General features: G+C 50.4%; 1 protein-coding gene across 1 annotated transcript in view; it reads right to left on the bottom strand.

Annotated features, from left to right (window-relative positions):
• ZRANB3 (zinc finger RANBP2-type containing 3) overlaps positions 1 to 22,035 on the bottom strand; it is a 254,297-nt gene that overhangs the window by 13,354 nt on the left and 218,908 nt on the right. Inside the window, exons 15-16 of the mRNA XM_073647276.1 lie at positions 9,027 to 9,118; positions 4,204 to 4,305 (exon numbers count right to left, since the gene is read on the bottom strand). Coding sequence (XP_073503377.1) covers positions 4,204 to 4,305; positions 9,027 to 9,118 — 194 coding nt within the window. The remainder of the gene's footprint in view (positions 1 to 4,203; positions 4,306 to 9,026; positions 9,119 to 22,035) is intronic.

Genomic DNA, 22,035 nt, shown 5'->3' with positions numbered 1-22,035 from the left:
TGCAGGTAACGTCATGTGTGAGGACCTCTTTTGTTCCTCTTGTCAATCAAGTGACATTTTTCCAGTCGCAGTGACCCCCGAAGTCTTGACTTCTGTCAGACTGGACGGTCGTGGTCACAGACGATAATCCTCGGGGATGTGGGAGAGAACAGCGGAGAAGGCGACAGTCATGGAGAAGATATGGAAGTTGGACCTCGATCCTGACCCGGGGTGGGATGTGAAGATCTAGATGGAGGCTTAATAAAACTTTAGGGATGAGTGACGCCTTCCTCCCCTCCCGGACACCTTTAGTACAACAGTAACTGCTGGATGGGGGAGGAGGGGGGTGGAGCCGCAGTTTCGCCCTCTTTCAGTGGCACAGGCGGAGGCTTCCATACATTTTCTAATAATAGTTTGTTTTTCCCCCGGGGGGAATCGCAGGAGGCGTGGCTTCTGAAGTGTGAAAGGGGAGTGGCTTATTAATCGCAACTTATTTACAAAAGTATCTGGTAAGATACAGGACAAGGGTCACACGTTAGATCAAGTATTTAGGGACATTTATCAGGAACTCCGAGACTTTTTTGCGAGAGACTTTGTTCAAATTAGTGCCATCTTTTGGCACCTTGTCCGGGTGACACCACCAACACAAGTACAGTATATACTGGAGCTCGATCCATTGTAATAAACGGATGAGAAACAAATGTGTTGGATCAGATGACACAAAATATCCCAAAAAGTGGAAACCCCCTTTAATTCTTGCTGCTCCACGTGCTGAGGCTTCCTGTAGAAAGCAGCTGCACCGTCTGCGGCCCGGGGGATAATGGAAATAAAGTGGTAGCAAAAATGCACGGGATTTTCTATAAAAAGGAAAAAGTCAAATCACCTGTTGGAGAGTTACCTTATACAGTAAAGTCTTCCTTCTTTCCTATAAAGTAAAACGTCCGGCCCTTTAAGAGCCACATGACTTACGGTATTTGGCCAAACCAGAGTCTTCTCCAAAAGACAGACTGGGTGTCTTTCTTTTTTTGGAGCAGTTTCCGATTTATGAGTTGTCCCAACTTGCCGGTCATCATCTATTTATATAGGATAGGAGATAAGTTGCTCATTACTGTGGGGTCCAATAGCTGGGATCCCTAGAGATCCTAAGAACGAAGCTCTGAAATGCCTCGTTAGAATGTAGCAATTACTACGCCTGAGCGATACGGCTCTATTCATTCTGTACGGGGCCCCCAGGATGGTCGGGGGTCCCAGCAGTCGGGCCCCTAATGCTGCAAGACTCAATAAAGAGCCGATCGCTGACCTGTAGGGCGGACACCTCCAATAGTTTCCACAAGAGAAAGGCGTTTCTTCCTTCTAGGGGAGAACTAATCCGAAGTCCTTTTTATCTTCCCCAGGGGGCATTGCCTTGTCTGTAAGATGTCCTACACCAGGCGGGGGTCTCCAAAATGAGAAGAATCGCCCCTTAAATCTAGGTAAACCTTGATGAGTATCCCGGTGTTTGGCGCAAGCTCTTGGTGACGTCTATAAGACAATCTGATCAGGGTGCAGGCTTGGGGGCTCTCAGACATCCATATTGGCAGAGAACCCCTTTAAGGCGACGCTGATTGAGCACCTTCGTGGTAGACCTCCCCCATGTGGCACCTAATATTGAGTTATTATCATACTTGTGCGTATTGATGGCGCAGGATGGGGGCGGTGCACCGGGAGGACGGGAGCGCAACCACGACGGCGGATCTATAGATTATAGATGGTGAATGGGCTCCAGCCGTCTCTTAGATACATAGATGGAGAGAATATACTCTCCATAGACAGCCGCAATATATAGTTACCATGGAAACTGAATACGGGCTGCACGGGAGATCAGTGGGCTCATTCACTCTGCAGATCTCCATCATCGCCCTAATCTGCATCCATCTCTAGTGGTCGGAGGTGCGCGGCCGGTCCTGGGAAACAGCCCGGACTCCGATACGTATAAAACACCTGACTGCACAAGCAGGGTGCTCCAGTGAGAGAGTAACTTCCTGGGTAATAGGTCTGTAAAGACTTACCTATGTTACTTGTGATATCACCGCTGCTGTCAAAACACCTGAGCAGTGGAGGAGCCGGCACTGGACCGGGGGAGGGTGAATATTTCTGCTTTATTTTCAGCATCATGCAGTCAGTGCAACCATGAGATCAGCTTCTGAGATTAGAGGAAACTCCCATCCCGACAATTCATCCCCATAAATAAGACCCCAGCATCCAGAGTGTCCGACAGAGGGACAGGCTTATTGTTACCCCATATCCTGCCCATGTGATTGCAGGGTCCCAGATGGGCTGTTATAGCAATCGGGAGAGGGGGGGGTAAAGGAAATGTATTATCAAAAAAATACCTGTTGTTTAAATCAGGGTCTTATGTTAAATGCTTTTTTTTTATTTGAACAATGAAATATAATATTATACATATACATATATATATATATATATATATATATATATATATACACATACACACACACATACATACATATATATATCTCAGATTCATATACTTCCTGTCCTTTCGGGAAGAGTTTTCAGAAACCTCATCATCATTGGAGACAGCATTACAATGACTGATAACACCTCTATATACATCTGATAACACAGGATCCACCATTCACAATGGATGATATCACAGCTCACCTCCTCTTCCTCCTGTACAATGACTGATAACACCTCTATATACATCTGATAACACAGGATCCACCTTTCACAATAGGTGATGTCACAGCTCACCTCCTCCCCCTCCAGTACAATGACTGATAACACCTCTATACACAGCAGATAACACAGGATCCACCATTCAAAATAGGTGATGTCACAGCTCACCTCCTCCCCCTCCAGTATAATGACTGATAACACCTCTATACACAGCAGATAACACAGGATCCACCATTCACAATAGGTGATGTCACAGCTCACCTCCTCCTCCTGTACAATATCTGATAACACCTCTATATACAGTAGATAACACAGGGTTCACCATTCACAATAGGGGATGTCACAGCTCACCTCCTCCTGCACAATGACCTTTTGCACACACTCATTAGATGCTTCAATGGAAAATATAGGGCCAGAGTTTGTTCATTGCTGTTGATGTTCATGTGAATATATACATATACATCTGATAACACAGGATCCACCTTTCACAATAGGTGATGTCACAGCTCACCTCCTCCCCCTCCAGTACAATGACTGATAACACCTCTATACACAGCAGATAACACAGGATCCACCATTCAAAATAGGTGATGTCACAGCTCACCTCCTCCCCCTCCAGTATAATGACTGATAACACCTCTATACACAGCAGATAACACAGGATCCACCATTCACAATAGGTGATGTCACAGCTCACCTCCTCCTCCTGTACAATATCTGATAACACCTCTATATACAGTAGATAACACAGGGTTCACCATTCACAATAGGGGATGTCACAGCTCACCTCCTCCTGCACAATGACCTTTTGCACACACTCATTAGATGCTTCAATGGAAAATATAGGGCCAGAGTTTGTTCATTGCTGTTGATGTTCATGTGAATTTAGTTACAAAACAGAAAGTTATTGTCTAAAAAAAATGTAAAAAAACAACCTAGTGGCTGGTGTGAGTATTACGTTTCTACTTTTCATTTTTAAAAGCCAAAAAATAGTATCGAACATAAAAAAAAAAAAAATCAGTAGGTCATTCGAGTTCCTGTTAAAGGTGTAGTCCAGGATTAGTTCTCTGACAATTGCTGGGGGATCTCGGCAGTCAGATCCTCTCCAATCTATTAAGTGACTGGGTGATCGTGTCTGGTTACCGGGGTCCCCCTTTGGATAGAGCCATCAGCTATGCAAGCTCAAATATTAAGGATTGGCGCTCCTGTGCCTTAATATTCCTGCTCTCACTAATGAGCACCCGTAGAGTAAGGACGTAGCACATCGCACCGCTCAGCACCCACAGACCGCTCAGCACCCACAGATCGCTCAGCACCCACAGACCGCTCAGCACCCACAGACCGCTCAGCACCCACAGACCGCTCAGCACCCACAGACCGTGTGCGCTATGCAGAGATACTTATATAGCTCAGAGATCAGTCGCAGCAGTGAAAAGTTTAATAAAGCTTAACTTAGTTGCAGGGAACTTCCTACAGAGCCGAGGACTCGTCCGTCTCCCGAGTGCGACTTAATTACCCCACTTTACCCAGGATTTCTCTTACCAGGGATCGGTTCGGCTTCTGCTGCAGGGCTCCAGGTAAATCATCCCAGTTTTCCAATTTAATATCCAAAGGAATGAAATTGCAGACGAGCGGCTCTGCGTCCTGATGAGACAAACACGGGTTCAGGGCTGTAATGAGGCCGTTCTCAGATTTGCCGCCACTTCTCCAGAGCGCAGTCCCTTCTGCACGGTGTCTAATGCTAATAACCAGAACGCCGGCCGGCAGACATGACATTTGTGGTATCAGAACAAGGAAATAACGGGAAAAAAACATCCAGAACACGGAGTGAAGCCTCATTCATACGTCCGTCATACACGGCGCGATGCACGGACCGGCCGCGGGAACGTCACAGACTCCGCCTATGAATCCATCATACACGGCGCGATGCACGGACCGGCCGCGGGAACGTCACAGACTCCGCCTATGAATCCATCATACACGGCGCGATGCACGGACCGGCCGCGGGAACGTCACAGACTCCGCCTATGAATCCGTCATACATGGCGCGATGCACGGACCGGCCGCGGGAACGTCACAGACTCTGCCTATGAATAAGTCATACACGGTGCGATGCACGGACCGGCCGCGGGAACGTCACAGACTCCGCCTATGAATCCATCATACATGGCGCGATGCACGGACCGGCCGCGGGAACGTCACAGACTCCGCCTATGAATCCGTCATACATGGCGCGATGCACGGACCGGCCGCGGGAACGTCACAGACTCCGCCTATGAATCCATCATACACGGCGCGATGCACGGACCGGCCGCGGGAACGTCAGAGACTCCGCCTATGAATCCATCATACACGGCGCGATGCACGGACCGGCCGCGGGAACGTCACAGACTCCGCCTATGAATCCGTCATACATGGCGCGATGCACGGACCGGCCGCGGGAACGTCACAGACTCCGCCTATGAATCCGTCATTCACGGTGCGATGCACGGACCGGCCGCAGGAACGTCACAGACTCCGCCTATGAATCCATCATACACGGCGCGATGCACGGACCGGCCGCGGGAACGTCACAGACTCCGCCTATGAATCCGTCATACACGGCGCGATGCACTGACCGGCCGCGGGAACGTCACAGACTCCGCCTATGAATCCGTCATACACGGCGCGATGCACGGACCGGCCGCGGGAACGTCACAGACTCCGCCTATGAATCCGTCATTCAAGGTGCGATGCACGGACCGGCCGCGGGAACGTCACAGACTCCGCCTATGAATCCGTCATTCACGGCGCGATGCACGGACCGGCCGCGGGAACGTCACAGACTCCGCCTATGAATCCGTCATACATGGCGCGATGCACGGACCGGCCGCGGGAACGTCACAGACTCCGCCTATGAATCCGTCATTCACGGTGCGATGCACGGACCGGCCGCGGGAACGTCACAGACTCCGCCTATGAATCCGTCATACACGGCGCGATGTACGGACCGGCCGCGGGAACGTCACAGACTCCGCCTATGAATCCGTCATACACGGCGCGATGCACGGACCGGCCGCGGGAACGTCACAGACTCCGCCTATGAATCCATCATACACGGCGCGATGCACGGACCGGCCGCGGGAACGTCACAGACTCCGCCTATGAATCCATCATACACGGCGCGATGCACGGACCGGCCGCGGGAACGTCACAGACTCCACCTATGAATCCATCATACATGGCGCGATGCACGGACCGGCCGCGGGAACGTCACAGACTCCGCCTATGAATAAGTCATAGACGGCGCGATGCACGGACCGACCGCGGGAACGTCACAGACTCCGCCTATGAATCCATCATACACGGCGCGATGCACGGACCGGCCGCGGGAACGTCACAGACTCCGCCTATGAATCCATCATACACGGCGCGATGCACGGACCGGCCGCGGGAACGTCACAGACTCCGCCTATGAATCCGTCATACATGGCGCGATGCACGGACCGGCCGCGGGAACGTCACAGACTCCGCCTATGAATCCATCATACACGGCGCGATGCACGGACCGGCCGCGGGAACGTCACAGACTCCGCCTATGAATCCGTCATTCACGGTGCGATGCACGGACCGGCCGCGGGAACGTCACAGACTCCGCCTATGAATCCATCATACACGGCGCGATGCACGGACCGGCCGCGGGAACGTCACAGACTCCGCCTATGAATCCATCATACACGGCGCGATGCACGGACCGGCCGCGGGAACGTCACAGACTCCACCTATGAATCCGTCATACATGGCGCGATGCACGGACCGGCCGCGGGAACGTCACAGACTCCGCCTATGAATAAGTCATAGACGGCGCGATGCACGGACCGGCCGCGGGAACGTCACAGACTCCGCCTATGAATCCATCATACACGGCGCGATGCACGGACCGGCCGCGGGAACGTCACAGACTCCGCCTATGAATCCATCATACACGGCGCGATGCACGGACCGGCCGCGGGAACGTCACAGACTCCGCCTATGAATCCGTCATACACGGCGCGATGCACGGACCGGCCGCGGGAACGTCACAGACTCCGCCTATGAATCCATCATACACGGCGCGATGCACGGACCGGCCGCGGGAACGTCACAGACTCGGCCTATGAATCCGTCATACATGGCGCGATGCACGGACCGGCCGCGGGAACGTCACAGACTCCGCCTATGAATCCGTCATTCACGGTGCGATGCACGGACCGGCCGCGGGAACGTCACAGACTCCGCCTATGAATCCGTCATACACGGCGCGATGCATGGACCGGCCGCGGGAACGTCACAGACTCCGCCTATGAATCCATCATACACGGCGCGATGCATGGACCGGCCGCGGGAACGTCACAGACTCCGCCTATGAATCCATCATACACGGCGCGATGCACGGACCGGCCGCGGGAACGTCACAGACTCCGCCTATGAATCCGTCATTCACGGTGCGATGCACGGACCGGCCGCGGGAACGTCACAGACTCCGCCTATGAATCCGTCATACACGGCGCGATGCACGGACCGGCCGCAGGAAAATCACAGACTCCGCCTATGAAGCGGTCACGTTCAGGTTAGGAGAGCGGCGGCCCGTCCGTGCATCGCCCCATATCTGCGCCGCGTATAATGGACATCTGAATGAGGCTTTAGAGAGTATTACAGACTGTTCCAAGTCACCACATAGATGTCAAGGTCTTTTCCTCCAGCAATTACCGCTGATTGTGCAGGAGGGAGCAGAAGCAACGTCATGAGCGATGCTCCGGATGTGATACTAAGCAGCTCCAGAGAATCATATTAAGGCCACATACACCATATTGGATTAAAGTCGGCTGAACCCACCAATATCAGACTGAAAAATCTCCTCCGGCATCGGCTTATCTCCTCGGCCAAATAAAAGGTCGGTTGTTCAAATTCCAAAGAGCCGATCCTTTTCTTCATGGACATCATGTGTCAGGGGAGAATCTGGAGACTCCCATACACATCTGTGTGGGGGTTCAGCCGACTTTTAACTAAGGTACATGGAGGCTTTATGATCTGGGAATGTCCTACCTGACGAGAGCCATTAGGGCGGAGTTCTACATTTCTGATATTCCTTTTACTTGTTGGTTCGCTGGATGATTAATCTATATCTCTCGTCAGAGTAAACCATGTGGAATATACAGTTTATACATTGCGTTACTCTAGACCAGGGGGTCACCCCTGTGCGGCACACAAGCTGTCCTGAAACTACAAATCCCAGCATGCTCTGACAGTTGCCGACTTCAGGGCGAATGCAGGGAGCTGTACCTTCACAGTACCTAGTGTGCTGGAGGGTGCTGACTCCTGCTCTAAGCCGAGCTTTCTCTTGTGCTCTTTATCGCCCCCTGCAGAGTTGTGTAACATGAATGGGGGAGGGAAGGTGACAACTGCTCCGACAACCATTTTAATGCCCTTGGGTTTGATAAAGAGTCTAATGAAATGATAGGACACGAGGTACAATCACTGCGTCCCAATGCAAAATCTGTAATAGGACCCCCCACCTACCCTGAGCCACATAACTTTATATGTGGCAGATGGACCTTTGGGCCCCTTAGACATGAGGCGTGGATGCCATTTGTGAATCCCCAATAGCTGCGCCTCTTGGTAAAACAATTTCTGGCAAAAGGCCGACCAAGAAGAAGCTAGAAATATTTCCAAAGCCCCAAAGTAAGACGAGCCAGTGTGTTATTAAAGGGGTTGTCTACTTCTTAGGTCATCAATATCTTGGGGTTCCTCACCAATAGGCTATGTACAGTGCGTAATTGCCGCTTTTGGGTAATTCAGCTCCGCTGCTACTCAGTTCAATAGGAGCTGCAGTACCTGATAACAGCCACTAGGCAGAGTACGGAGCCAGATTTGAACATCCGGCCACAATGTCTGAGGTTCGGCTGATCGGTGCGGTCCCACAATCAGCCGAATGTACAGTATCGAGGCAGTTTTCTGGTTCGGCAGCTCCTAGTGAAGTGAATAGTGTCTGAGCTGCAGCACCGGAGATCGACCTCAATGCACAGGATTCTGGCCGCCCATTTTGTGATCCTCGCACTTCAGCCCCTCGCTCGCACGGTGCAGGGATTCCTTCGGACGGCCTTGCAGTTTTTGGGCAGAATCGTTTACTCGGTGTTGTGAAGAGATGGCGGATAGATTCCCGCAGATCACCATTAATCTCTTCTCTGGCGGAGGAGACAATACGGCTTTTTAATTCAATAAAGCGCAATCCCAGCTGGCACCGGAGGAGGGGAAATATCAGGCAGACAATAAGCAGCTCTCCGCTGCACGTCTTATTTTATTTCCTTGCAATCTGACGGCCTCGTGCACCCGGGCCGAGTACATACCTTACTATATAAATAGATGCGGTCCGTGTGCCTGCTGGCACAGAACATTAATCCATCATACACCGGGAAACAAGTGGAGCTGTGACAATGATCTGCAATGAAGCACAATATGTAGGGCAGTGAGGAGATGCAGGAGCCGTATACAGAGCCCGATGTCACCAGGGAAAACACTTTACTGGGAGAGGCCAGAGTGGCAAGCGGGGGAGGTGAAGGAGCTCATGAAGATGTAAGAGCAGGGAGAAAAGGAGACAAAATTAAAGTGTGAGCACAAATGGGGGGAGCAGAGTAAGAGAGCAGAGACCACAATAAGAGAAAGGGAGGACAAGTAAGGAGCAATGCAAGGAGAAGTGCGGGCAACGACGCCATCAGAGGAAAAGGAAGAAAGCAGACCGCAATAAGAGAAAGTGAGGACAAGTAAGGAGCAATGCAAGGAGAAGTGGGGGCAACAACCGAGGAGAGGGACAACGAGATCAGAGGAAAAGGAAGAGAGCAGAGACAACAATAAGAGAAAGGGAGGACAAGTAAGGAGCAATGCAAGGAGAAGTGCGGGAAACAACCGAGGAGAGGAAAAAACGCGATCAGAGGAAAAGGAAGAGAGCAGAGATAACAATAAGAGAAAGGGAGGACAAGTAAGGAGCAATGCAAGGAGAAGTGCGGGCAACAACTGAAAGAGGGACAACGCGATCAGAGGAAAAGGAAGAGAGCAGAGACAACAATAAGAGAAAGGGAGGACAAGTAAGGAACAATGCAAGAAGTGCGGGCAACAACGCCATCAGAGGAAAAGGAAGAAAGCAGACAGCAATAAGAGAAAGTGAGGACAAGTAAGGAACAATGCAAGGAAAAGTGCGGGCAACAACCGAGGAAAGGAAAAAACGCGATCAGAGGAAAAGGAAGAAAGCAGAGACAACAATAAGAGAAAGGGAGGACAAGTAAGGAACAATGCAAGGAAAAGTGCGGGCAACAAGATCAGAGGAAAAGGAAGAGAGCAGAGACAACAATAAGAGAAAGGGAGGACAAGTAAGGAGCAATGCAAGGAGAAGTGCGGGCAACGACGCCATCAGAGGAAAAGGAAGAAAGCAGACCGCAATAAGAGAAAGTGAGGACAAGTAAGGAGCAATGCAAGGAGAAGTGGGGGCAACAACCGAGGAGAGGGACAACGAGATCAGAGGAAAAGGAAGAGAGCAGAGACAACAATAAGAGAAAGGGAGCACAAGTAAGGAGCAATGCAAGGAGAAGTGCAGGAAACAACCGAGGAGAGGGACAACGAGATCAGAGGAAAAGGAAGAGAGCAGAGATAACAATAAGAGAAAGGGAGGACAAGTAAGGAGCAATGCAAGGAGAAGTGCGGGAAACAACCGAGGAGAGGAAAAAACGCGATCAGAGGAAAAGGAAGAGAGCAGAGATAACAATAAGAGAAAGGGAGGACAAGTAAGGAGCAATGCAAGGAGAAGTGCGGGAAACAACCGAGGAGAGGAAAAAACGCGATCAGAGGAAAAGGAAGAGAGCAGAGATAACAATAAGAGAAAGGGAGGACAAGTAAGGAGCAATGCAAGGAGAAGTGCGGGAAACAACCGAGGAGAGGAAAAAACGCGATTAGAGGAAAAGGAAGAGAGCAGAGATAACAATAAGAGAAAGGGAGGACAAGTAAGGAGCAATGCAAGGAGAAGTGCGGGAAACAACCGAGGAGAGGAAAAAACGCGATCAGAGGAAAAGGAAGAGAGCAGAGATAACAATAAGAGAAAGGGAGGACAAGTAAGGAGCAATGCAAGGAGAAGTGCAGGAAACAACCGAGGAGAGGAAAAAACGCGATCAGAGGAAAAGGAAGAGAGCAGAGATAACAATAAGAGAAAGGGAGGACAAGTAAGGAACAATGTAAGAAGAAGTGCGGGCAACAACCGAGGAGAGGAAAAAACGCGATCAGAGGAAAAGGAAGAGAGCAGAGACAACAATAAGACAAAGTGAGGACAAGTAAGGAACAATGCAAGGAGAAGTGCGGGCAACAACTGAAAGAGGGACAACGCGATCAGAGGAAAAGGAAGAGAGCAGAGACAACAATAAGAGAAAGGGAGGACAAGTAAGGAACAATGCAAGAAGTGCGGGCAACAACGCCATCAGAGGAAAAGGAAGAAAGCAGACAGCAATAAGAGAAAGTGAGGACAAGTAAGGAACAATGCAAGGAAAAGTGCGGGCAACAACCGAGGAAAGGAAAAAACGCGATCAGAGGAAAAGGAAGAAAACAGAGACAACAATAAGAGAAAGGGAGGACAAGTAAGGAACAATGCAAGGAAAAGTGCGGGCAACAAGATCAGAGGAAAAGGAAGAGAGCAGAGACAACAATAAGAGAAAGGGAGGACAAGTAAGGAGCAATGCAAGGAGAAGTGCGGGCAACAACTGAGGAGAGGGACGAGATCAGAGGAAAAGGAAGAGAGCAGAGACAGCAATAAGAGAAAGGGAGGACAAGTAAGGAACAATGTAAGAAGAAGTGCGGGCAACAACCGAGGAGAGGGACAACACGATCAGAGGAAAAGGAAGAGAGCAGAGACAACAATAAGAGAAAGGGAGGACAAGTAAGGAGCAATGCAAGGAGAAGTGCGGGCAACAACTGAGTGTTATGCACACGTCCGGGCTGAGCGGCGTGTGCGTGTGATTGTAGTGATTCCACTGGACCATGAACCGGAGAGTGCCTGGAGGGGCGTGACTAAGTATCTGGCCGATCCGACCAAGATGGCACGACGGCATACGACGCCAGTGCACCAGGGAGAAACCGGGCAGAGGGACCAGGTGCTACTCCAGGTCAAACTCCGGACACGGGGGTTGACCCACACAGGGATTACTGGATCAGGCTGGTTAGGCTGGCGCACAGACTGGAGGGTATAGGCAGGCACGACTGGTATGCAGGCAGGCGGGTAAAGGCAAGCGCAGCTAGAGTGCAGACAGGGAGGCACAAGCAGGTAGGAACACAGGCGGGATAGGACCCAGTACACACTGGGACTCAGGAACAATACAGGTAGAGGGGTACAGGCAAGCACAGCTAGAGTGCAGACAGGGAGGCACTAGCAGGTAGGAACACAGGCGGGATAGGACCCAGTACACACTGGGACTCAGGAACAGGCAGGTTAGGCTGGCACAGACTGGTGGATATAAGCAAACACGGCAGGTATGCAGATGGGTGGATACAGGCGAGTATGCAGGCAGGGAGGTACTGGCCGAAAGGACGGGCTGGAGCACAGAAAGGTTAAGACCCAGTACAGACTGGGTCACAGAACCGCAGATGCGGTAGACAACCACAGCAGAGAGGGAACGCCCGAAGCGGTGGGCAAGAACAGAGCAGGACGGGGCTGCAGGAGCAGCGAGCACAAGCAGGGCAGGACAGGACTGCCGGAGCAGCGGGCAGAAGCAGGGCAGGACAGGACTGCCGGAGCAGCGGGCAGAAGCAGGGCAGGACAGGACTGCCGGAGCAGCGGGCAGAAGCAGGGCAGGACAGGACTGCCGGAGCAGCGGGCAGAAGCAGGGCAGGACAGGACAGGACTGCCGGAGCAGCGGGCAGAAGCAGGGCAGGACAGGACTGCCGGAGCAGCGGGCAGAAGCAGGGCAGGACAGGACTGCCGGAGCAGCGGGCAGAAGCAGGGCAGGACAGGACTGCCGGAGCAGTGGGCAGAAGCAGGGCAGGACAGGACTGCCGGAGCAGTGAGCAAAAGGGACAGAGCGGAGCAAGGCTGCGGAGCAGTGAGCAAGGAGTCAGAGCAGGCTAGAACCGCCGGAGCGGTAAGCAAAGGAGTCAGAGCAGACTAGAACCGCCGGAGCGGTGAGCAAAGGAGTCAGAGCAGGCTAGAACCACCGGAGCGGTGAGCAAAGGAGTCAGAGCAGGCTAGGCTGAGTAGGGGGGACAGGGCTCTGTTCACACGGAACAGACAGGAAGGGAAAGGCAGAGCCAGACACCCACAGGGTACTAGCAGAGAAGTAGCGAGTGGACCACAAACTCACAAACGGGAGTACAGAGACAACAAGCAGGAGTTAGGTACGAGTACAGACTCTGCAGAAAAAGGAAGGGAACGGACATAGAGGCAAAACAGGTAAAGGATAGGAGAGAGTTCAGACTGGAACTGAGTGTACGGAGGAGACCGACACTGCAGCGGAATACAGGAGCGGGTCTGGGAATACGGCCCCCAGAGAGGCAGGACGAACAGGCAAGGTGCGTGTTCAGACAGGACAGACAAGATACAGGAGCAGGTCTAGGTAATCGGCCCCTAGAAGGCAGGAGGAACAGGCTAGGAGCGTGTTCAGACAGGTCAGACAAGATACAGGAACGGGTCTAGGTAATCGGCCCCTAGAAGGCAGGAGGAACAGGCTAGGAGCGTGTTCAGACAGGCCTGGAAATACAGCCTCCAGGATAGGCAGACAAGAGAACACAGAACGGGACCTGGCACCTTCAGAGTGCAAGCACACACTGAATGAAACACTATGCTCAGGCAGGGATAGATGGGAGCAGCTGAGCTATATACCAGGTGACAGACAGCAATAGGCTGAGGACGCACAAGGGGTGTGACCCACAGCAGGTACAAAAAGCAGGAAGTGATCGGGCGCCGCCCTTAAGCAGCAGAAACAGACACAAACAGACAGCATGGAGGGAAGCCAGAGAGACATTCTGGACAGGAGATCAAGTGCGCGCTCTTGCACAGTGGGATATGGACCACTATGCAAGGACGCCGCCAGGTATGTTACACTGAGGAGAGGGACGAGATCAGAGGAAAAGGAAGAGAGCAGAGACAGCAATAAGAGAAAGGGAGGACAAGTAAGGAACAATGTAAGAAGAAGTGCGGGCAACAACCGAGGAGAGGGACAGCACGATCAGAGGAAAAGGAAGAGAGCAGAGACAACAATAAGAGAAAGGGAGGACAAGTAAGGAGCAATGCAAGGAGAAGTGCGGGCAACAACTGAGGAGAGGGACGAGATCAGAGGAAAAGGAAGAGAGCAGAGACAGCAATAAGAGAAAGGGAGGACAAGTAAGGAACAATGTAAGAAGAAGTGCGGGCAACAACCGAGGAGAGGGACAGCACGATCAGAGGAAAAGGAAGAGAGCAGAGACAACAATAAGAGAAAGGGAGGACAAGTAAGGAGCAATGCAAGGAGAAGTGCAGTCAACAACTGAGGAGAGGGACGAGATCAGAGGAAAAGGAAGAGAGCAGAGACAGCAATAAGAGAAAGAGAGGACAAGTAAGGAGCAATGCAAGCAGAAGTGCAGTCAACAACTGAGGAGAGGGACGAGATCAGAGGAAAAGGAAGAGAGCAGAGACAGCAATAAGAGAAAGGGAGGAAAAGTAAGGAACAATGCAAGCAGAAGTGCAGGCAACAACCGAGGAGAGGGACAACAAGATCAGAGCAAAAGTAAGAGAGCAGAGACAGCAATAAGAGAAAGGGAGGACAAGTAAGGAGCAATGCAAGGAGAAGTGCGGGCAACAACTGAAAGAGGGACAACGCGATCAGAGGAAAAGGAAGAGAGCAGAGACAGCAATAAGAGAAAGGGAGCACAAGTAAGGAACAATGCAAGCAGAAGTGCAGGCAACAACCAAGGAGAGGGACAACAAGATCAGAGCAAAAGTAAGAGAGCAGAGACAGCAATAAGAGAAAGGGAGGACAAGTAAGGAGCAATGCAAGGAGAAGTGCGGGCAACAACTGAAAGAGGGACAACGAGATCAGAGGAAAAGGAAGAGAGCAGAGACAGCAATAAGAGAAAGTGAGGACAAGTAAGGAACAATGCAAGGAAAAGTGCGGGCAACAACCGAGGAAAGGAAAAAACGCGATCAGAGGAAAAGGAAGAAAGCAGAGACAACAATAAGAGAAAGGGAGGACAAGTAAGGAACAATGCAAGGAGTAGTGGGGGCAACAACCGAGGAGATGGACAACGAGATCAGAGGAAAAGGAAGAGAGCAGAGACAACAATAAGAGAAAGGGAGGACAAGTAAGGAGCAATGCAAGGAGTAGTGGGGGCAACAACCGAGGAGAGGGACAACGAGATCAGAGGAAAAGGAAGAGAGCAGAGACAGCAATAAGAGAAAGCGAGGACAAGTAAGGAACAATGCAAGGAGTAGTGGGGGCAACAACCGAGGAGAGGGACAACGAGATCAGAGGAAAAGGAAGAGAGCAGAGACAACAATAAGAGAAAGGGAGGACAAGTAAGGAACAATGCAAGGAGAAGTGGGGGCAACAACCGAGGAGAGGGACAACACGATCAGAGGAAAAGGAAGAGAGCAGAGACAGCAATAAGAGAAAGGGAGGACAAGTAAGGAGCAATGCAAGGAGTAGTGGGGGCAACAACCGAGGAGAGGGACAACGAGATCAGAGGAAAAGGAAGAGAGCAGAGACAGCAATAAGAGAAAGAGAGGACAAGTAAGGAGCAATGCAAGCAGAAGTGGGGGCAACAACCGAGGAGAGGGACAACGAGATCAGAGGAAAAGGAAGAGAGCAGAGACAACAATAAGAGAAAGGGAGGACAAGTAAGGAACAATGCAAGGAGAAGTGGGGGCAACAACCGAGGAGAGGGACAACGAGATCAGAGGAAAAGGAAGAGAGCAGAGACAGCAATAAGAGAAAGAGAGGACAAGTAAGGAGCAATGCAAGGAGAAGTGGGGGCAACAACCGAGGAGAGGGACAACGAGATCAGAGGAAAAGGAAGAGAGCAGAGACAACAATAAGAGAAAGGGAGGACAAGTATGGAACAATGCAAGGAGAAGTGGGGGCAACAACCGAGGAGAGGGACAACACGATCAGAGGAAAAGGAAGAGAGCAGAGACAGCAATAAGAGAAAGGGAGGACAAGTAAGGAGCAATGCAAGGAGTAGTGGGGGCAACAACCGAGGAGAGGGACAACGAGATCAGAGGAAAAGGAAGAGAGCAGAGACAACAATAAGATAAAGGGAGGACAAGTAAGGAGCAATGTAAGAAGAAGTGCGAGCAACAACTGAGGAGAGGGACAACGAGATCAGAGGAAAAGGAAGAGAGCAGAGACAACAATAAGAGAAAGGGAGGACAAGTAAGGAACAATGCAAGGAGAAGTGGGGGCAACAACCGAGGAGAGGGACAACACGATCAGAGGAAAAGGAAGAGAGCAGAGACAGCAATAAGAGAAAGGGAGGACAAGTAAGGAGCAATGCAAGGAGTAGTGGGGGCAACAACCGAGGAGAGGGACAACGAGATCAGAGGAAAAGGAAGAGAGCAGAGACAACAATAAGAGAAAGGGAGGACAAGTAAGGAGCAATGTAAGAAGAAGTGCGGGCAACAACCGAGGAGAGGGACAACGAGATCAGAGGAAAAGGAAGAGAGCAGAGACAACAATAAGAGAAAGGGAGGACAAGTAAGGAACAATGCAAGGAGAAGTGGGGGCAACAACCGAGGAGAGGGACAACACGATCAGAGGAAAAGGAAGAGAGCAGAGACAGCAATAAGAGAAAGGGAGGACAAGTAAGGAGCAATGCAAGGAGTAGTGGGGGCAACAACCGAGGAGAGGGACAACGAGATCAGAGGAAAAGAAAGAGAGCAGAGACAACAATAATAGAAAGGGAGGACAAGTAAGGAACAATGTAAGAAGAAGTGCGGGCAACAACCGAGGAGAGGAAAAAACGCGATCAGAGGAAAAGGAAGAGAGCAGAGACAACAATAAGACAAAGTGAGGACAAGTAAGGAACAATGCAAGGAGAAGTGCGGGCAACAACTGAAAGAGGGACAACGCGATCAGAGGAAAAGGAAGAGAGCAGAGACAACAATAAGAGAAAGGGAGGACAAGTAAGGAACAATGCAAGAAGTGCGGGCAACAACGCCATCAGAGGAAAAGGAAGAAAGCAGACAGCAATAAGAGAAAGTGAGGACAAGTAAGGAACAATGCAAGGAAAAGTGCGGGCAACAACCGAGGAAAGGAAAAAACGCGATCAGAGGAAAAGGAAGAAAGCAGAGACAACAATAAGAGAAAGGGAGGACAAGTAAGGAACAATGCAAGGAAAAGTGCGGGCAACAAGATCAGAGGAAAAGGAAGAGAGCAGAGACAACAATAAGAGAAAGGGAGGACAAGTAAGGAGCAATGCAAGGAGAAGTGCGGGCAACAACTGAGGAGAGGGACGAGATCAGAGGAAAAGGAAGAGAGCAGAGACAGCAATAAGAGAAAGGGAGGACAAGTAAGGAACAATGTAAGAAGAAGTGCGGGCAACAACCGAGGAGAGGGACAGCACGATCAGAGGAAAAGGAAGAGAGCAGAGACAACAATAAGAGAAAGGGAGGACAAGTAAGGAGCAATGCAAGGAGAAGTGCGGGCAACAACTGAGGAGAGGGACGAGATCAGAGGAAAAGGAAGAGAGCAGAGACAGCAATAAGAGAAAGGGAGGACAAGTAAGGAACAATGTAAGAAGAAGTGCGGGCAACAACCGAGGAGAGGGACAGCACGATCAGAGGAAAAGGAAGAGAGCAGAGACAACAATAAGAGAAAGGGAGGACAAGTAAGGAGCAATGCAAGGAGAAGTGCAGTCAACAACTGAGGAGAGGGACGAGATCAGAGGAAAAGGAAGAGAGCAGAGACAGCAATAAGAGAAAGGGAGGAAAAGTAAGGAACAATGCAAGCAGAAGTGCAGGCAACAACCGAGGAGAGGGACAACAAGATCAGAGCAAAAGTAAGAGAGCAGAGACAGCAATAAGAGAAAGGGAGGACAAGTAAGGAACAATGCAAGAAGTGCGGGCAACAACGCCATCAGAGGAAAAGGAAGAAAGCAGACAGCAATAAGAGAAAGTGAGGACAAGTAAGGAACAATGCAAGGAAAAGTGCGGGCAACAACCGAGGAAAGGAAAAAACGCGATCAGAGGAAAAGGAAGAAAGCAGAGACAACAATAAGAGAAAGGGAGGACAAGTAAGGAACAATGCAAGGAGTAGTGGGGGCAACAACCGAGGAGATGGACAACGAGATCAGAGGAAAAGGAAGAGAGCAGAGACAACAATAAGAGAAAGGGAGGACAAGTAAGGAGCAATGCAAGGAGTAGTGGGGGCAACAACCGAGGAGAGGGACAACGAGATCAGAGGAAAAGGAAGAGAGCAGAGACAACAATAAGAGAAAGGGAGCACAAGTAAGGAGCAATGCAAGGAGTAGTGGGGGCAACAACCGAGGAGAGGGACAACGAGATCAGAGGAAAAGGAAGAGAGCAGAGACAGCAATAAGAGAAAGAGAGGACAAGTAAGGAGCAATGCAAGGAGAAGTGGGGGCAACAACCGAGGAGAGGGACAACGAGATCAGAGGAAAAGGAAGAGAGCAGAGACAACAATAAGAGAAAGGGAGGACAAGTAAGGAACAATGCAAGGAGAAGTGGGGGCAACAACCGAGGAGAGGGACAACGAGATCAGAGGAAAAGGAAGAGAGCAGAGACAGCAATAAGAGAAAGAGAGGACAAGTAAGGAGCAATGCAAGGAGAAGTGGGGGCAACAACCGAGGAGAGGGACAACGAGATCAGAGGAAAAGGAAGAGAGCAGAGACAACAATAAGAGAAAGGGAGGACAAGTATGGAACAATGCAAGGAGAAGTGGGGGCAACAACCGAGGAGAGGGACAACACGATCAGAGGAAAAGGAAGAGAGCAGAGACAGCAATAAGAGAAAGGGAGGACAAGTAAGGAGCAATGCAAGGAGTAGTGGGGGCAACAACCGAGGAGAGGGACAACGAGATCAGAGGAAAAGGAAGAGAGCAGAGACAACAATAAGATAAAGGGAGGACAAGTAAGGAGCAATGTAAGAAGAAGTGCGAGCAACAACTGAGGAGAGGGACAACGAGATCAGAGGAAAAGGAAGAGAGCAGAGACAACAATAAGAGAAAGGGAGGACAAGTAAGGAACAATGCAAGGAGAAGTGGGGGCAACAACCGAGGAGAGGGACAACACGATCAGAGGAAAAGGAAGAGAGCAGAGACAGCAATAAGAGAAAGGGAGGACAAGTAAGGAGCAATGCAAGGAGTAGTGGGGGCAACAACCGAGGAGAGGGACAACGAGATCAGAGGAAAAGGAAGAGAGCAGAGACAACAATAAGAGAAAGGGAGGACAAGTAAGGAGCAATGTAAGAAGAAGTGCGGGCAACAACCGAGGAGAGGGACAACGAGATCAGAGGAAAAGGAAGAGAGCAGAGACAACAATAAGAGAAAGGGAGGACAAGTAAGGAACAATGCAAGGAGAAGTGGGGGCAACAACCGAGGAGAGGGACAACACGATCAGAGGAAAAGGAAGAGAGCAGAGACAGCAATAAGAGAAAGGGAGGACAAGTAAGGAGCAATGCAAGGAGTAGTGGGGGCAACAACCGAGGAGAGGGACAACGAGATCAGAGGAAAAGAAAGAGAGCAGAGACAACAATAATAGAAAGGGAGGACAAGTAAGGAACAATGTAAGAAGAAGTGCGGGCAACAACCGAGGAGAGGAAAAAACGCGATCAGAGGAAAAGGAAGAGAGCAGAGACAACAATAAGACAAAGTGAGGACAAGTAAGGAACAATGCAAGGAGAAGTGCGGGCAACAACTGAAAGAGGGACAACGCGATCAGAGGAAAAGGAAGAGAGCAGAGACAACAATAAGAGAAAGGGAGGACAAGTAAGGAACAATGCAAGAAGTGCGGGCAACAACGCCATCAGAGGAAAAGGAAGAAAGCAGACAGCAATAAGAGAAAGTGAGGACAAGTAAGGAACAATGCAAGGAAAAGTGCGGGCAACAACCGAGGAAAGGAAAAAACGCGATCAGAGGAAAAGGAAGAAAGCAGAGACAACAATAAGAGAAAGGGAGGACAAGTAAGGAACAATGCAAGGAAAAGTGCGGGCAACAAGATCAGAGGAAAAGGAAGAGAGCAGAGACAACAATAAGAGAAAGGGAGGACAAGTAAGGAGCAATGCAAGGAGAAGTGCGGGCAACAACTGAGGAGAGGGACGAGATCAGAGGAAAAGGAAGAGAGCAGAGACAGCAATAAGAGAAAGGGAGGACAAGTAAGGAACAATGTAAGAAGAAGTGCGGGCAACAACCGAGGAGAGGGACAGCACGATCAGAGGAAAAGGAAGAGAGCAGAGACAACAATAAGAGAAAGGGAGGACAAGTAAGGAGCAATGCAAGGAGAAGTGCGGGCAACAACTGAGGAGAGGGACGAGATCAGAGGAAAAGGAAGAGAGCAGAGACAGCAATAAGAGAAAGGGAGGACAAGTAAGGAACAATGTAAGAAGAAGTGCGGGCAACAACCGAGGAGAGGGACAGCACGATCAGAGGAAAAGGAAGAGAGCAGAGACAACAATAAGAGAAAGGGAGGACAAGTAAGGAGCAATGCAAGGAGAAGTGCAGTCAACAACTGAGGAGAGGGACGAGATCAGAGGAAAAGGAAGAGAGCAGAGACAGCAATAAGAGAAAGGGAGGAAAAGTAAGGAACAATGCAAGCAGAAGTGCAGGCAACAACCGAGGAGAGGGACAACAAGATCAGAGCAAAAGTAAGAGAGCAGAGACAGCAATAAGAGAAAGGGAGGACAAGTAAGGAGCAATGCAAGGAGAAGTGCGGGCAACAACTGAAAGAGGGACAACGCGATCAGAGGAAAAGGAAGAGAGCAGAGACAGCAATAAGAGAAAGGGAGCACAAGTAAGGAACAATGCAAGCAGAAGTGCAGGCAACAACCGAGGAGAGGGACAACAAGATCAGAGCAAAAGTAAGAGAGCAGAGACAGCAATAAGAGAAAGGGAGGACAAGTAAGGAGCAATGCAAGGAGAAGTGCGGGCAACAACTGAAAGAGGGACAACGAGATCAGAGGAAAAGGAAGAGAGCAGAGACAGCAATAAGAGAAAGTGAGGACAAGTAAGGAACAATGCAAGAAGTGCGGGCAACAACGCCATCAGAGGAAAAGGAAGAAAGCAGACAGCAATAAGAGAAAGTGAGGACAAGTAAGGAACAATGCAAGGAAAAGTGCGGGCAACAACCGAGGAGAGGGACAACAAGATCAGAGCAAAAGTAAGAGAGCAGAGACAGCAATAAGAGAAAGGGAGGACAAGTAAGGAACAATGCAAGAAGTGCGGGCAACAACGCCATCAGAGGAAAAGGAAGAAAGCAGACAGCAATAAGAGAAAGTGAGGACAAGTAAGGAACAATGCAAGGAAAAGTGCGGGCAACAACCGAGGAAAGGAAAAAACGCGATCAGAGGAAAAGGAAGAAAGCAGAGACAACAATAAGAGAAAGGGAGGACAAGTAAGGAACAATGCAAGGAGTAGTGGGGGCAACAACCGAGGAGAGGGACAACGAGATCAGAGGAAAAGGAAGAGAGCAGAGACAACAATAAGAGAAAGGGAGGACAAGTAAGGAGCAATGCAAGGAGTAGTGGGGGCAACAACCGAGGAGAGGGACAACGAGATCAGAGGAAAAGGAAGAGAGCAGAGACAGCAATAAGAGAAAGGGAGGACAAGTAAGGAACAATGCAAGGAGTAGTGGGGGCAACAACCGAGGAGAGGGACAACGAGATCAGAGGAAAAGGAAGAGAGCAGAGACAACAATAAGAGAAAGGGAGGACAAGTAAGGAACAATGCAAGGAGAAGTGGGGGCAACAACCGAGGAGAGGGACAACACGATCAGAGGAAAAGGAAGAGAGCAGAGACAGCAATAAGAGAAAGGGAGGACAAGTAAGGAGCAATGCAAGGAGTAGTGGGGGCAACAACCGAGGAGAGGGACAACGAGATCAGAGGAAAAGGAAGAGAGCAGAGACAGCAATAAGAGAAAGAGAGGACAAGTAAGGAGCAATGCAAGCAGAAGTGGGGGCAACAACCGAGGAGAGGGACAACGAGATCAGAGGAAAAGGAAGAGAGCAGAGACAACAATAAGAGAAAGGGAGGACAAGTAAGGAACAATGCAAGGAGAAGTGGGGGCAACAACCGAGGAGAGGGACAACGAGATCAGAGGAAAAGGAAGAGAGCAGAGACAGCAATAAGAGAAAGAGAGGACAAGTAAGGAGCAATGCAAGGAGAAGTGGGGGCAACAACCGAG

This window comes from Phyllobates terribilis, unplaced genomic scaffold (genome assembly GCF_046119375.1).
Source record: "Phyllobates terribilis strain yellow unplaced genomic scaffold, ASM4611937v1 Scaffold_9__5_contigs__length_417890890, whole genome shotgun sequence".
Taxonomy (NCBI): domain Eukaryota; kingdom Metazoa; phylum Chordata; class Amphibia; order Anura; family Dendrobatidae; genus Phyllobates; species Phyllobates terribilis.
This window is presented reverse-complemented; position numbering and strand designations above follow the sequence as displayed.